This window comes from Neopsephotus bourkii, unplaced genomic scaffold (genome assembly GCF_033783945.1).
Source record: "Neopsephotus bourkii isolate Nb327-2 ecotype Australia unplaced genomic scaffold, CSIRO-AGI_Nbou_v1 NB_1445, whole genome shotgun sequence".
Lineage (NCBI taxonomy): Eukaryota > Metazoa > Chordata > Aves > Psittaciformes > Psittacidae > Neopsephotus > Neopsephotus bourkii.
Window position 1 is genome coordinate 434,724 of NW_026901922.1, and position 17,262 is coordinate 451,985.

The 17,262-nt window shown below is 56.3% G+C and overlaps 1 protein-coding gene and 1 long non-coding RNA gene across 2 annotated transcripts; one reads left to right on the top strand and one right to left on the bottom strand.

Annotated features, from left to right (window-relative positions):
* Positions 1–61: 61 nt before the first annotated feature.
* On the bottom strand, positions 62–1,304 carry ATP5MC2 (ATP synthase membrane subunit c locus 2). The gene is made up of 4 exons (XM_061368698.1): positions 1,211–1,304; positions 691–768; positions 376–542; positions 62–295 (listed from the first exon to the last, which is right to left on the bottom strand). Exons 1-4 carry the CDS (start codon positions 1,247–1,249, stop codon positions 181–183), a joined length of 399 nt encoding a protein of 132 aa, XP_061224682.1. The 5' UTR covers positions 1,250–1,304; the 3' UTR covers positions 62–180.
* Positions 1,305–14,365: 13,061 nt separating this feature from the next.
* LOC133220552 (uncharacterized) lies at positions 14,366–16,334 on the top strand. Its single transcript, XR_009727752.1, has 3 exons — positions 14,366–14,701; positions 14,830–14,902; positions 15,565–16,334. It is a non-coding gene; the product is annotated as an uncharacterized LOC133220552 (long non-coding RNA).
* The last annotated feature ends 928 nt before the right edge of the window (positions 16,335–17,262 follow it).

Genomic DNA, 17,262 nt, shown 5'->3' on the forward strand with positions numbered 1-17,262 from the left:
CTCCCCATGCCAACCATGGCCAAGTGACACAGGAGGCACCAAAGAGACACAAGGAGCTGGGTCCTGTTATCAAACCGTCTTTATTCCCCTCCCACCTGCGGTAAGGCCAGGCTCGGGGGTCTCCCCTGCCAGGGCACCGGGCACAGCGGGGCTCTGTCACTGTCACCGTCACCATCTCCATCACATGGCAAAGAGGATAAGGAAGGCCACCATGAGGCAGAAGAGCCCCATGGCCTCGGAGAGGGCGAAGCCCAAGATGGCATAGGAGAAGAGCTGCTGTTTGAGCGAGGGGTTCCTGTGGGGAGAGGAGAGGCGGCTCAGCAGAGCACACCCAGCCCCGAGCCCCCCAGTCCCACCCTGGTGCCCCCCCCCGACCTTGCATAGCCAATGATGAGGCTACCGAAGACAGTGCCGATGCCAGCGCCGGAACCGGCCACCCCCACTGTGGCAGCGCCGGCACCGATGAACTTGGCAGCCGTGTCAATGTCCCGGTGGGCTGCACTCGTCTGGATGGCCCGGGCCCGGTGGGTGCCCGCCAGTGCCTGCGGATGTGACAGGAGGGTGGGCAAGCAGATGAGGGGGGGATTAACCTCACCCCAGCCTCAGTTTCCTCCCCGCACCCCTCCCAAGGCCTGTGCTCAGCACCCCTGTGGCTCCCCACTGTCCCCCAGTCCAAGCTGACCACGTTACCTGCTCCGTCCGGGCCTCGGGGCTGCTCAGCACAGAGGCAGAGAGGGGCTGGCACAGCACCCGCGGGCTCCTCCTCACCTGCAAGGCACATTCAGCCTCAGATTGGGGTGGGATGTCCCAACCCATCCTCCCCAGCACCCAAGAGTCCCCTGAGGCCACTGCTGTCACCTCTGGTGTCGTCCCCCCCCATATGCTCAGCCCCATGAGCCAGCAGCACCCAGATGGGAAAGCCTGAACTGGCACCCACAACCACAGCGGGTGGATGGGTCCTGTGTGCCACTGGGGCCAGCACCCAAAGGTGCTTAAACTCCCAGCACCGCATCCACCTCCATGGGGGTAATTAACCCTGGAGTGATGACAAATGATCTTCAACCAGAGTGCGGCTCCATTCACCTTCCAGGGTGGCCCTAAAGCAGCAGGAAGTGTCCCCAAACCTCAGCCCCTGTCCCTAAGGGGGTCATACATCACCCCCCCCCACCCCCAAAGAACGGAGAGGGAAGGGGGGTTTGTCACTACTCACTAGTGCAGGAGTGCAGAGGAACTTTGCACAGGCGGACATGGTGAGGGACGGAGGGACACGGGTGTGGAGGGCACGGCTGGAAGAGACACAGGCATGGGGTACACAGGACGTGGCCTCATGGGTGCTGGGGACAGGCAGGGGGCATGGAGACCCGTGGGACAGGAGCCATGCAGGGCAAGACATGCCTTGGTCACCCAAGTGACAGCTCCCGGCTCAGCACCATCACTTTGGGGTACAGGGATTTGGGGTTCGGGGGGGGAAACAGGAGGCCCCTGGTTCCCATCTGAGGCAGAGAATGGTGCAGCCTGAGGCACTCAATGGGTGGTGGGGGGGGAATGGCCTGGGGAGACCCCCAGCCCTTGCAGGGCACATGGGGGCTGGAGAGGACAGAGCATGGGAGGGGGCACAGCCCAGCGTGGAGGGAGGTCACCCCAAAAGGCAGAATGAGGGAATGGGAACCCCAAAACAGGGGCGAGGTTAAAACAGGGGGTGGCCATCCTAAAGGAGGGGGCACCTCAAAACAGGGGGTGCTCACTCCGAAACAGGAGGTTGTCAACCCAAAACGAGGAAGGAAGATTAAAATAGAGGGTTGTCACCCCAAAACATGGGGCGACACTCCAGAAGAGAAGATCACCCCAAAACGGGGGATTCTCACACCAAAACAGGGGGTTGTCAACCCCAAACGAGGGAGGAAGACTAAAACAGGGGGTTTTCACCCCAAAACAGGAGGGGCGCTCCAGAAAAGAAGGAGATCATCCCAAAACAGGCGTTTTTTACACCAAAACAGCGACTACTCACCCAAAATGGGGGGTGCACCCTAAGAAAGGGCCAGGTCACCTCAGAACACGGGGTTATCACCCCAAACCGGGAGCATTCCAACCCAGGGGTGCTCACCCCAAACCAGGCCCGACCCTGCTCGGGGCGCTCACCTCAAAGCAGTGCGTGAGGGGATGCCCCAGCCCCAACCAGCTCCCCATGGCGAGGGTTGGCTGAGCCCTGTCCCCCCACACCATAACGCCCGGGGGGCGGGTCTCCATCCCCGTCCCCACCCGCGGGTCCCCTCTCCCCCTGTCCCCACCGAGGGGCTCCCCCCGCTGCCGCCCCGGGCCCGGCGGCGGCTCTCACCTGGCGCACCGGCGGCGGGCAGGTCGCGGAGGCAGCGAGTGCACAGGCGCAACCGGAAACGCTACCCGGAAGTATCACTGAGAAAGCCGCTCAGAGCGCTGCGCAGCGCCGCCTGTCGGACGGGAGGTGGCGGAGACCCGGGGCTGTGCGCCTTCTGCTGGGAGGCGGGGGGATAGCTCCGAGTGGAGCGGGGTGGAGGGGGGTGTTACGCACCGTGCCCTCTGGCGGCCAGAAGGGGCACTGCAGTCTGTATTGTAGGGGCACATGTGTACATGTATGTGTGTGTGCATGTATGTATCTGTGTGTGCATGTATGTATATGTTTGTACACGAGTGTGTGCTCACACGTGTTTACATTGTGTGCACGTGTGTACACGTGTGCATGCTAGTGTGTGTATATGCCTGGACGTGTGTCCATGTGTGTACATGTGACACGTGTGCATTCCCACATGCGTGTGCCTGTTGCACAGACGTGTGCACAGTGGCATGTGCGTGGCTGTGACCCCTGTGCTTGCACGTGAGAGTGTCTGCACATGCGTGTGCAAGAAGCATGCGTGTGAAGCTGAGGGGGGCACCGTGTCACCCCAGGGTGCTGGGGGCACCCCCGATGGGTGCTGGAGCCCCGGGGAACCTCCCCTTACAGACGGGGGGGGGGGCGTTGTGACCGGGTGGGTGCGGGGCTGCGTTGTCAGGCAGGGGATTTACGAGCAGCCCTAATGCGGGAGCTGCCATTAATTAAATCATGGCGATAATTAACTTTCATTAAAGGAAAATCAATAACGAGGAGACGGGGCTGAAATGGGGGGAGGGGGGACGGGAAACGGGACCGAGGGGCACACGTGCACATGGATGTGAATGTATGTGCACTGTTGTGTGTGCACCCACATGGATGCGGGTTGTACACGCACATGGCTTTGAGCACGCCTGTGTGCATGTGTGTGCACAAGTGTGTGTGCATGTGTGTGTACATGTGTGTGTACGTGTGTGCATGGGGTGCACACAGCTGTGAGCACACCTGTGTGCATGTGTGTGCACGCACATCAAGATGCATGTGTGTACATGCGTGTGTACATGTGTGTGTACATGTATGTGTACATGTGTGTGTACATGTGTCTGTGAGCACGTGTGTGCATGTGTGTGTACATGTGTGTGTACATGTCTGCATGGGGTGCACACAGCTGTGAGCACACCTGTGTGCATGTGTGTGCACGCACATCAAGATGCGTGTACATGTGTGTGTACATGTATGTGTACATGTGTGTGTACGTGTGTGCACAGAGGTGCACATGTCTGTGAGCATGACTGTGCATGTGTGTGCACGCACATTAGGATGCGTGTGTGTGTATGTGTGCGCACATGTGTGTGCACATATGTGTACATGTGTGTGTACATAGTGGTGCACACAGCAGTGAGCACTCCTGTGTGCATGTACATGCACGCACATTGGGATGCGTGCGTGTGCATGTGTGTGCACATGTGTGTGAAGGGGGTTGCACATGGCTGTGAGCACTCCTGTACGTGTGCACTTAGGGTGTACACACAGGCTTTACACAGCCACACACGCGTGTGCACCTGTGCAAGGCACATACCCGCACCCCTCAACCTGCCCCCGTCACCCCAACCCCCTTTTACCCCCTTAAACTGCCCCCGCTCCCCCTCAAACCTCGACACCCCCCCCGTTTCCTCCCCCTTCTCCTTTATTTTTCCTCCTTTCCCCACTTTTTATTCCTTTATTCCCTGATGGAAGCGGCGGCTCCGTTCGCTGCAACTGACCTTAACGGCTTAAATTAAAAAGCAATGTTCTGTGTGCGCGGAGATGGGGGGGGGAGCATCCGGGGGGGGGGGGGAGGGGGGGGAGCACCCGCTCACCCCCCCCTTCTCCTCCTCACCCCCCGCATGGGCTCTGATGGTTTTAATCTCACCGTAATGGCTTTGACCTTGCGATTAATAGCGGGGGGTGCGAAGCTGCCGCGGCGTAACAGCGGCCGCGGTTCCGAGGGGGGGGGATAGGGGGTTTTGGGCGGGGGGGGTTCGGGGTGTCCCATTTTGGAGGGGGGGGTTGGATGCGAGGGGGGAGTGCGGGAGGAGTGGGGAATGGGGGGGGATTGGGGGATGCTGAGGATTGAAAGGGGGGGATGAATGGGGAGGTGATGGAGGAGGGGTTGGGGGGGTGATGGGGAATTTCAAGGGGGACACACGCGTGTGAATGGCGGGGGGGGGGGGTGTCTCTGGGGTCCGGGTGGCTGCTGTGGGGTGAGCCGGTGGGGAAACGGGGTGAAGGGAGGATGGGGGGGCAGTGGAGCAGATGGGGGCTCACGAGGGGGTTCAGGGGGCTGGGGCGGGCGGGGATGGGGGGGCAAAGGGGAACGGGTGCCCCTGAGCGGGGGTTACGGGTCCCTGTTCTCGTCCCCATCCCTGTGCCCGCTCCCGGTCCCCGTCTTCGATCCCGATCCCGGGGCTGGCGCAGTCGCCGCCCGCGCTGCATCCTAATGAGGCGGCGGCGGGAGCGGGACCAGCCGCGAAGAGACCCCGAAACACCGGGATGGGGATTGGGATGGGAACCGGGATAGGAGCCGGGATGGGGACCGGGATGGGAGCCGGGATGGGGACCGGGATGGGGACCGGGATGGGGACAGGGATTGGGACCGGGATGGGACTGGGATGGGACCGGGATGGGGAACGGCTGCCCCGACGGACCCCCCGGGGCCGGAGGTAGAAGGGTGGGTAGGACCCGGGGGGCACAACCGCGCACCCCCCTGCGTGTGAGCACCGGGCCCGGCCCCCCTGCACAGCTGGATCATGGGGTCCACAGCTGGATCCCAGCGATCACGGGGGTCAGTTTTACCCCCACAACTGGATCCTGAGGGGCTCTATCACATCCACAGCTGGATTATGAGGGTCACCATTGCACCCACAACTGGACAGTGGCAGCCAGGACCCCCAGGGTGGCAACCAGGACCTCCATAGTGGCAATCAGGACCTCTACTGTGGCAGCCAGGATGCCAAGGTGACAACCAGGACCCCAGGCTTGGCAACCAGAACCCCAAGGTAGCAGTCGGGTCCCCCAGGATGGCAACCAGGACCCCTGGGTTGGGAACCAGGACCCGTAGGGTGGCCCCCCACGACCCTTGGGTGTCAGTGGGACCCTTGGGTGCCTCAGCCCCACACAGAGGGTGCTGCGGTGGCCACGGGGAAGCGCTGGCGGCCATGCGGTGCCATTGCACACCTCCGTGTGAAATACAGCTCCATAAATCCCGGCCCTGGTGGCTCTTATTGCTTAATTAGTCCATGAAACGAGATGATTCAGAAGAGCCCAAATGGGGATGGCGTCATGGGAGGCATTAAATGGAAGGGGATCGGCGGCGAGTGAGAAAAAACAGGGGTGGAGGGGGGAGTTTTGGGGGGGATTCAGGGATTTTTTGGCCTCCCCGGTGATGCTACACTTCAATTTATCCACTGGGATTTTGGGTGCTGAGCAACCCATGCTGCAATAGCACCCTTAACCCACCATTGTGCCCCCAGACCCTCTCATCCGAAACATGGGGTGTAATTTGGGGGTGTAAGGGGTTTGGGTATCCCATCCTCCCAACCCACACTGATGGGAAGGGGGTACCCAAACATCCCTCAGCACCTTCGGATGCTTCGTGCTCCGCGCCAAATCCTCCACTTCCATGGGGTCTTTTCCTCTTTTCTATTTTTCCTTTTTATATGCTCTTTTATGACAAACTTTCCTTTACATTTGACATTTAAAAGCTGATCAGATCTCCCCTGCAGGACAGCAGGAAATGGAGATATTTATTGGGGTCTCGCTGATGCCAGGAGAGCTGCGAGATTTACTCCGACAGCGCGGCAGGATTAGCGATACCGTCTCTGTCCGGGCGGGATGCTGGAGCCATGGGATGCGCCACAGGCAAAGGACAACGATTTATGCGGGGCTTGGGGCTTGCTTTAGAAGACAAGGGTTGGTAGAGCCCAACTGAGCCCATGGGGATTCTCTAGTGGCACGTATAATGTTGTGCTGGGGTGACCATGTTGCTTTCTGGAGGGGTTTTGCTGTTTGAAAGGAAGAGGCTTGGCTTTTCCATGTCATCCTCAACCCCTTCCTGTTGCTTTCCCCCTTTCCTGCTCTCCAACGTTTCCTCCCTAGGGATGTGCCTTGGGCTGGGAACAGTCTCTGGGACCTGGGGCCATGTCTGCGGTCAAGTACCTTGGACCTGGGGCCATGTCTTTACCTGCTGCATATGGGAACGTATGATGGGTTGGTGGGTCCATGGTGCTGCAGAGCCAGGAGGAGATCAGCCCTTTCCCCTTGTGCAAATGCCCCTCACCGAGGTGTCTGGTCCAGAGCTGCAGCCACTGGGATGGAAGAGGTGATGTCACTGCTTGCATCTGTGACTTCACTGCTTGCTTACTGTGATGTCATCAGTTCTCTTAACAAGCCAATGATGTCAGAGCCCCCCCTGGACCAACCCTAAGAAGGTTCTTTGGCTTCTGGGTCAACCCAGCCCCAGCTCCTTATTCTGATCCTGCAGGATCCTGTGCACCCAAGGCCAGGAGAGCCCTGAGGAGGTGGGAATTAGGGGACAGCCCCCCCCCCCAAGCACATGCTTACATACGTGTGGGCATGTGAATGTGTGCATGCATCTCCATGCCATGGGGTGCCCATATCCCAGTGTCCCAGTTTTGGATGCCACAGGGTACCTGTGTCTCTGTATCCTGGTTTGGGGTGCTTGCCCATAGCCAGGTACCCTGGTTGTGGGTGCCATAGGGTGCCCATGTCCCAAGCATCCCAGTTTTAGGTGCCCACATCCCAGTATCCCAGTTTTGGATGCCATGGATTGCCCACAGCCAGGTATTAAGGATGCTGACACAGGGGCAGCTTCATTAAGGCCCTCAATTACAGCAGCTGAGTGAAGAGCAGTGATTTATAGGCACAAACCTCTCTTCCCCCCAATCCCCCCTTCAGGAACCTGCAACAAAAGCCTGGCTGAGGGGGAGGCCATGGATCAATCCCGAGCCTTTTCTCCCAATATTTTCTGCTGTTCCTTTGTTCTCCTCGGGAAGCTCTGACACGAGCAGCACTGCAGAGGAGCAGCGCCCGCCTCCAAGGGCTTCCTCTTCTCCCACCATTCCCATGTTTTCTCCTTTGGGATTTCCACCTAAACCGGGGTATTCTTTCCTTCTTGTGACCTCCTCTCTGGAGCCTCATCCCAAGCAATGTGATGAGTGGGGAGAAAATGAGGATTGATGAGCTCAGGGATGGGGTGATGGGATACAGGAGGGGGTGGTAGGACATGGGAGAGGGTGATGAGTTGTAGGATGAAGGGGTGGGTCATGCTGTGGGTCATGGGTTGGGGCAATAGGTTGTGGGATGAGGTGGTGGGACAGAATGGTGGGGTTTGGGGATGGGTTTGGAGCAATGGAATGGGGTGGTTGTAGGTAGGGTGGGGTGGTGGACCACAGAGTGGGAAAATAGGTGACAGGATGGGACATATGGAAAGCCACGGGATAGGATGAGGTGATGCAGGTTGGGATGAGACAGAGTGGGGTAGGGTGGGGTGCAGCATTCCAGCATGGGAAGAACCACATCCCAAGGGATGGAGCTGCATCACAGGATGGGATGCACTGTGGGAGCCGGGGCACCCATGGGTGCTGTGATGGCCCCCAAGATTCCAGGTCCCTGGAAGCCTGGGCTGGGGTCTGTCCCCTGAGTGGGGAGGGGGCAGAAGGATCCAGCAATTCCCATTCTCGGGACACTTGCTCCCCCCTCCGGGCTCGCCCAGGAACGCAGCGACGCGCCCGCCCCTCACCCTTGGGACCAGCCGGGGCTGTCACCCCCGCATGGGGGAAGTCCAAGGGGGACCGAAGGCTCGGTGGGGCTCCCCAACGTCCTCCCACCCCCCAAACCCCCAGAGACCCCAGGCATAGCGCAACAGCCCCCCCTCCCCCCCCCCAGCACCCATCTGCAGTGGATTCTCTGGTGTCTAATAAAGGTTGTGCTTGCCTGGCTCTTCCCTATGGGCTCACTCCGGCTCTTTGCCTAATCCCCAACCTTCCCCCAGATTTAGCCAAATCGATGAACTCTGCATTTTTTACTCCCCATCTACCAAATTTGGTTGAAAAAAGCCGAAAAAAAGGGTAAAAATTATTGGGGGGGGGAGGCTGAGGGGCCACACTCTGACACACACACACACACACACACACACACAGTTCCTGGTTCAAATTGGGATACCCCAAAGCCAGGGCAGAGGCTTTGACCCTGTTACTGGAGTGTTTTGGGACGGAGCGGTGGGGTCCTGGGTGCTGCGGCCACCCCGCTGCTGCCTGTGAAAGCCGCCGGTGGGAAATGGGATTCGTTCCACCAGCGCCGGCAACAAAAGGAGGCGAAAAAGGAGCCGGCAAAGCCGCTGGAAAATGAATATTTAAAAGCGGAGGAAACCCATTAAAACGGCTTCATTTTTATTCCCATTACAGCCCATTAAATCAATGCCGGGGCAAGCAGAGGCAGGGCGGCTGCAGAGGGGGAGAGGGGGGAACACGTACACAGCCACCAGCTCTTCCATAGGGAGACCTGCAGCCCCTCCAACACCTCCTGCCCTCCCGTGCCTCAGTTTCCCTATGTGCACATCTAGGGGAGGACACCCGGCTCCCTCCATCCCTCCCGGTTTGCCCACCCGGAGGTGGAATTTGGGGCTGGGAATGGCTCCTTAAAGCTACGTCGGGGTTGGGAGCTGGATTTGGGGGTTGGAAATAGCTCCCTGAACCCCTGGTAACATCGAGGCCATGAGGTGCTGCCTGAACCCCAAACCCCATAAAACCGAAGCTCCCCCTGGCACCACCGGCTCCGTGGCCGCTTTTATGGTGCCAAGCATCAGGAATTTGGGTAACACAGGCAGGTTGTAAGAGCAAACTTGAGCAGAGCTGCAAAATGGCCGGAGAGACCCATTTTGGGGTTAAAACCAGGTGAAATAGGGAGCGTTGCCCACAACCATCTCACCCTTCCTTGTGGGGAAGGGGCCCATCCTGCAGGGATGCTGCAGTGATCCGCTCCACCCGGAACCCCATTTCTATATCCGCAGTGTGGGGGACACCCAAGGTCGTTGGGGACCCTGGTCCCTGCCCATCACCCTGTGCATCGCACGTCCTCATCTTGTCCCCTGCGAGTCCTTGCAGGGGGACCACGGGGACCACTTTCCGGCTGAACGGCCGCCACGTTGGCCAGGGATGCTCGGGAAGTTGAAGAGCAGCCGAGGGAAGGTTTCCATGGCAACAGCCAAAAAACCCCCCTCTCCGCTCCTCCGTTTAGGGGGGAAAAGGTGTCATTTGTATGCAGGCGCCGCGCCGCGAAACCCGAGCAGAGAATGAAACAGGCGAAGGCAGAAGAAGGGCTGCGGGGGGGAGGAGGCAGATAGTGCCAGGCCAGGGGACAGGGATGAGGATAGGATGCAGATGGGGAATGAAACCGGGATAGGGATACAGCGGGGACAAGTTAGGGATGGGGAGTGAGATGGGGATGGGGACAGGATAAGGGGGATGAAGACAAAGACGGGGACGCGACGGAGACACAGTGGGAACACGATGGGGACTGGGAATGAGAAGGGGATGGGGACAGGATGAGGACGGGGATGGGGATAGAAAGGGGACAGGATGGGGACAAGGATGGGAACAGGGATGGGGATAGGGCACAGGAAAGGGGATGGGGACACAGGACAGGATGGGGACAGGGATTGGGATGGGGACAGGGATGGGGACAAGGGCAGTGGGGACATGGGAGGGGTCGAGGTGATGTAGCCAGGCTGGTAGGGGAGCAGTGGAGGCCAAGGTGAAGGAGAGGGGTGCTGAGGTGCAAGGAGATGTCCAAGGAGGTACCCAGGGAGAGAGAAATCCTTCTGTCCATCTGTCCTTACTGCCTATGTCTCTTTCCTGTCTGCCTGTATGTCTGTCTGTCTACTTACCTATCTGCCTATCCTTTCTCTCCTTTCTCTCTGTCCTTCTCCGTACAGACTTCATATCCCTGGATCCCCCATCCTTCCTGCTCATGTCCATCCATTTGATCCATCTATCTGTCTTTTCTATCCATCTGTCCTTCCTACCCATCCATTTCCCCTTCCTATCCATCATCCATCCATCCATCCATCCATCCATCCATCCATCCATCCATCCACCCATTCTTTCTATCCTTCCTGTCGATCCTTCCTATTTATCCTTCCTGGCCTTCTATCCTTTTTATCTGTCTGCTTGTTCCTTCCTTCCATCCATCCTCTCCATCCAGCCAGCCCACGCAGCCATCTGTCTGTCCTTTCCATCCATTTATCCATCTTTTCTGTCTATTCTTCCTATCCACCCCTCTGTCCTTTCTGTCCACTTCTCCATCCTTCCTCTCCACCTGTCCTTCCTGTCTGTCTGCCCTTGTCCACCCCATCCTTATCCCAATGGGGCTGAGCCTCCAGTCCCCTCATTCTTATCCTGATGGGTTTGAGCCTCTCAGCCCCATCCTTATCCCAACGGATTTGCCCCATCCCAGTTTCCAACCAGTTTCCTGCATGTTCAGTGACCCGAACTGGCCAGCAGAGGGGCTGGGAGGGGGACCGGACAGGCCAGCCCTGGACACCAGCACCTGTATTGATCCCTCCATCCCCAGTGATAGCAGGACAGGGACCAAACCCCACCCTGGGGTGGGAGACACCCCAACCTCCCCCACACACACACCAAGGGGTGCTTTGCGGGGGGGTGACACCGAGCCTTGGCATTCCCACATGTCCCCTTGTGCTTCCAGCTCCGGGGATCCGGAAAAGCACCGGCACGGCCGTGATTTAGTACCGGCAGCTCCTCGGGAGGCATCTGCCTCCTGTCAGGGCTTTGTTCCATGCGGGCGCTGCAGTTCTTTGTCCGCGCCGCGCTCCCAAAACGGGGAATTCCGCCTTTATTTCCCTTTTCCCACAGCTTTGCAGGGAAAACGGAGACGGGGAACAACAGGAACACGATGGTGTGAAGCACTGTAAGCAGGATTTCACCTTGGGTTTAAGGATTGGGATGCTGGCGGATGCAGCCACCTCCACCCCCAAATTCACATCTCTCCTTCCCAAGCAAATATCCAATAGGATCCATTTGGGTTAGAAACAGCCCAAAATACAGCAGAGAAGAGTTTCTTCATGGCTGCTTGGCCAAAATGCTCCTAGAGCAGCCTCTACACCCCAGCCAGGCCCCATGGGGTGTGTGACAGGGAGGTGAGAGCTGAGACACCCCAATTCCTCCTGAAGCTTTGGATTTAATCCCATTTTGCCCAAACCAGGATGCAGCAGCTCCTTGAGAGGCATCTTTCCCCCAACCCACCATCTCCTATGGGTGATCCCAAGGCATGGGTGGGGCCTGGAGGAGGCAAGACGGGTTTTGGGCAGGATTCCCAGCTCCATTCCCCAGGATCGGGGCTTTCCAGGGAGATCCTCCCTCCTCCGCAATGGGATGCTCCATTTTCATCCCCCAATAAAATAACCTTCTTTCCTTGCACTAACTTGTCTCCAGCATCTCCTGCAGCAGCGCTCCCAAAAAGATGCCAAGATTAAAAAATACCAACAGGATGATGGCAAAATAGCTTTTTTCCCATCATTTCCAACCATTTTTTTACCTACACCTCACTTTTTAACATGGATGATTTGTTTCCTGCAGGGAAAAACTCATTTTTGGTGAAGAAACCCCAAATCTGGCCACTCCCAACCTCAAGGTGAACATTTAAGAGCATTTGGCTGCAGGTCCAGCTCTGGTTACAGCAGTTTTGACCCTTGTGGTGCATTTTTACTCCCCAAATCTACATTTTTCTATTGAAAATGATGGGAAATGATTCCATTTCTATTGAAATCGATGGAAAAAGAATTCTTGGACATTTTGGGATCCTGCATTTCACCTCCTTTGAAGCCTATCAGGATCCAGCTCCACTTGTTCACCTTCTTTTTCCACGCTTAGAAATCCCCATTGCAACCAGCTTGCCATTGCCCAGCGTGGATAAATCACCCCAAATTCCAACGATTTACCCCAAAGCATCTTTCCTCCACCTTTCTTGTGCTTTTGAGCCGGCATTTCTGCTCCTTGCGACAAGAGGAGGTGAAAGCTTTGCCGATGGGAGCCGGGTGGAGGTTGGCTCTGTCCCTCTAATAGATCATTTTTATTTCCTGTTGTAACTGACAAATTGTTCCGTATTTTATCTCGGATCCCTCCAGGCAAAGGGGCTGCGGGAGGTGCTTTTTTTTTTCTTTTTTTTTTTTTGGTATTACCTAGGAAAAGGGGGGGGGAAGAAAAAAAAAAAGGTGATAAAATCCAATAATAAAATCAGAAAGAAAGTTAAAATAGTCCAAAAGACCAGAGCCGCTGGTAATGAGCACCGCAGAGATGCTCTATAAACCACAGCAAGGCTGCAGGGATAGCGAAGGAAGGGGGAATAAAAAGCAACAAGGATTCAATCATTCCCCCCCCCCCCCCCTTTCCCCTTAAAACCTGTTATCACCTCCCCAAAACCACTGGGGGGATTTTCGCTGTGCCCAATTGCCATCATCAGGTGCAAACACAGCCCGAATCCCACTTATTTCCCCATAAACCAGCGTCGTTCCTAAAAAACACCCTCCTTGGGATTCAAAAGCCCTGATTTGATGATTTTTTGCTATGCAGAGCTTGGATTCTTCTCCTTAAACCACCGTTTCCGTCAGGATTCTAATTGTCTTTGGAAAGGTCAGGCGCTGCTCCTTCCCCCACCGCTTGCTTTATCTGCCCCTTGAGAACACCAGCGTTGGCTCATTCCGCTTGAAAATCCGCTGCTTTTGGGGAAAATATCCCGTTAATAACATTAAAATGAGATGAGACAAATAAAAGAGGGTTTTGGGGGGGGGAGGCTTCTGGTCTGAAATACTCAGATGGCTCCTGCCCATCCAAAGATGGGCTCCAGGCTCCTCACAATGCTCCTCCATGGCAATTGTTTTCCCTATATCCATGGTTTTTGCCCCATTTTATGGAGATAAGTGGGATTTTGTGCACCTGATTTAATTGAGGGGGGTTAATCAAAGCAGAAACCCATCCATATCCATCCAATTGGCACCAAGCTTGGGTAGACGTTCCTGACAGGACAAAACACCCCTTTCCCACTGCCCTGGTCACGAGTGACTCAAAATCCCTGAGAATTGCCCCATTTTCCGTTTTGTGCTCCTTTTCCTGCTCTTCCTGGGGTGTAATTTGGGATGAAATTTGCCCTTTTAGGGGTGGGGAGGTGAAATAAAGGGACATTTTGGTGGCCACTGCTCTGCTTTCAGTAGCCACCCTGCAGAAGGACACCCATATCTAAGACCCACTGAGACCTTTATGGTCATTTTTGGGTGGAAAACCATCATTTTCCAGCCTGAAAAGCTGGATTCCGGGGAGCGGGGTGGGGGGGGAGGAAGGAAGGAGCAAACCCCCATCCCCCAATGTCCCATGGCTTGGGGATGCTTCACGATGCTTCAGGCCTCGGAGAGCTTCCCCCCCCTCCAGCCTGGCTGTGTCCACCTTGCAAATCTCCTTCTTTTTATGGGATGTTCGATCCGTTTGGAGCATTCCTGGCTTGTTTATAAATATCCTTGTCTATAAATAGCTGCACGGGGAGAAAGGAGCTGTTAGCCCAGGGCGCTTCCATCAGCCTGGGGAGCTGCAGGTAAATAAATCCAAGGAGGAAACAAGATGCTGCTCTCCAGCGTCGTGGGGAATATGGATTCAACAGGCAATGAGGCTTCTTCTTGGAGATAAGGGGGGGGAGAGAAATCGCAGCTGTAGGACACCCATTCCCCTGGGACTCTCATCCCTCCCCATCCCTGTTTTATCCCGCCTGGAAGAGGCAGCCCTGGCTCTGCGGCAGCGTGGATGGATCCCGGCTTTCCAACCCGCCTTCGACAGGGGGAGCGTTGTGCCCGCGCATCCGCAGCCCTGCGTGTCCTTGCTCGCAGCACCGAGCATCTCCCACAGCGCCCTGGGGTGCTCCTGACCCCCCCCCCTTTCTCCTCTCCCAACTCTTATTTCTTAATCCTCTTGTCAAAATCGAGCTGAACGTGGCCAATCCAGGGAGAAAACCTCTAAATTATCCTGAATGAGGCAGCTGGGTAAAGGGGAGACACGGCACCAGTGTCCTCTGCAGAGGGCACAACCTCGTATTAGACACTAGAGAAGCCAAGCAGAAGGCAGTGAGCCCCCGGGGAGGAGGCAATCCCAACTGATGGTACTTTGCAGTTTGGTCAAATCCTGCTGTAAGTGCTCTCCAAAGGGCCAAATCCTGCAAAATCCTCTGCTGTTGGCCGAGCAGCATCCCCACGGATCCAGGACCCGGTGATTCTGGGTGGAGAAAAGCCCAGAAAAGGTGGAAATAGAAACGAAAACGATTGAAATCCCCCTTTTGGTCTGTGCTGACAGTGGGAAAAAAAAACCCAAAATGGCAGGAAAACCAAAAAAGCCCTGACTAACTCTATTTTATTTGCTGATCAAAAGGAAAACGACTCGCTGCAGGCAAGGAGGGAGCGGGCTTTGGAAGGGCGTTCGGTGGCAAAGGCGGCGTCTGAAGGTTTGCATAATCCAAGAGGGTTTTACCTCTCCAGGGTGCATTTTCTGGGCAGCCACCTCCTGTCTGGGCTTTGCTTGTCCCAGCTTGCTGCTGCGCCGGCGTTTTGGGCTCTGCAGCGGGTTGGGCTCCTTTGTCCCCCTTCCAAAGCAGGCGGGATGAGGGAAAATGGGCACATGGGATGAGTCCCTGTGTGGAAATGTGGATGCTTGGGGGAATTTGCGCAGCGTTGGGGGTGCAGAGGGACCACAAAGCTGGTGTGGGACCTTTCTGGGTTTGCTTTTGTATGGGAAAACATCCCCGCCTGGGTTTTGCTTGTGCCCCATCTCTATCTTAGTTTTGCACCACAGGAACATCCCCACCTTGATCTGGCTTTTGCACTGCAGGAAAAAGCCCACCTCAACTTGATTTTTGCACTGGAGGAACCTCCCAGCCTTGGTTTTTGCACTTGCACTATGGGATCCTCCTCAGCTTGGCCTTGCTCTTGCACCAGGAGAGCATCTCCACATTGCTTTTGCACCACTGGACATGCCCACCTTGGCTTTGCTTTTGCACCATTGAACATCCCCACCTTGGATTTGCTCTTGCACCACTGGAAATCCCCATCTTGCCTTTACTCTTGCACCACTGGACATCCCCACCTTGGCTTTGCTTTCACACTGCAGGAGCACCCAACCATCCAAGTGAAACCAAGCAAAGACCTCACTCCGTGCCTGCACCCACTTTGCACCAACCTCTCCACGAGCTCCACCGGGCGATTCTTTGCCAGAATTACATGGGGATGCCAAAGGGGAAGAGAAAAAAAATCGAGGAAAACGTGTGGGGAGAACACGTTTCTCCTTGTGCTCCATCCCGAGTGGAGCCAGGCACAGCGGGCGGCTGTAGCCTGTTGCGGCTTGTTCCCTGTATGCGGAGTTTACGGATGCGTCGGTGAGGTTCTGCCTCCCTTTGGGGCTCTGCGAGGCTCCAGAGGTTCTGCAGAGCAATTACCCCCTTCCTCACTCCCGCGAGGATTTCAGCATTCCTGCCAAAACCAGCCCCAAATTTCCCTGCCTGCCCCTAAGCGGGGTTGGATCCTTCTTCCATCTCCTTCCCGTTTCCAGGCGGGATGGAGCCCCCTCGCGTAGGGCAGGCAGAGGAAGTCCCATGGCTTTGTTTTTAGCATGGAAACGAAGAAAAGCCTTTAAAAAAGGAGGAAACCCAACCTGCCAGGAGCCAAACGTGCACCCGAGAAGCGGCCGCGCAATCACCCCCGTTGTTAACCTGTAATTACTGCCCTGATGAAATGCAAACAGGTTTCACTCGATGGAAAGTCCGTCTCGCCTTCCTCTATCTCGGTTTAATTGGCTCGAATTTGCATTAACACAATTACCGGCCGCGTTTTGCCTCTGGAAAGGTTGGGAAAGTTATGGAAATGTCTGGAATAAAGAAGGGATTCGTGAATCACCAGCATCGGTAGCTGCGTTGTGTATGGGAAGAGCTGGAGCCTTTGTGTCTTGGGGTGTAAAGCTTGAAACAACCCATGAGGTCAGAAAGGGAAGGGGGAGGATGGGATTTGTCTGAAGACAGAGTCAAGGATTGGTTTTGAGGGGTGGGAAATAGGTGTCCTGACGCCCTATGATGCGATGGGGGATGGGGAAGCCAGGCCCAAGCATCACCGTTGTGGGGTGGAATGAATCAGTTCAGAGAAAAAACACTCAACCCCCGTAGCACTTTAAAAGGGGAAAACAGGGGTGAAAGAACTTAAACCCAGAGCGCCCGAGGTGCCCAGCCCATTCCCAGCCCCGCTGCACCCTCCAGACAGAAGCAATCCTGGCAATCCAAGCACATATTTTGCCTTTCTCTTTTTCTTTTTTTTTCCCCTTATTTGCCTTTTCAAGCCAAAGAAAGCACCGAGCACGGCGCAAGAAAACCACCCAAACCCAACAAACCAGCCCCCAAATCCCCCTTGCGCATCCCATCGGCCTCCGGCGGGATTCCGGGGGCTCGGGGCTGGCGCCCATGGGAGCTGGGCCACGTGGCAGCGTTTAGGCGAGAGCCATAAATCACAACCAGCTGCTGAGTGGGAAAAGCAAAGGAAAAACCCCGCGGCGGCTGCGGTTGGAGCAGCCTCACGCTCAAAGCCTCCCGGGGTGGGAATGCCTCGGGGTGCTCCCCGTGTCCCCACTTCGGGGGACACGCAAGAGATGTGACACCCCTCTCCCTTACACATGCACTTGGCTTTTGGGTGGCGTTGCACGCGTGGCATCTCCAAGCACCTCCAAACCCAAATGGTTTTGGTTTTGGGAAGGGTGTTTTCCAGGAGCTCTTGTTCCGTCCAGTGTTTATTCAGCTCCTAAATAATTTGGGAGCATCCCAAAGAA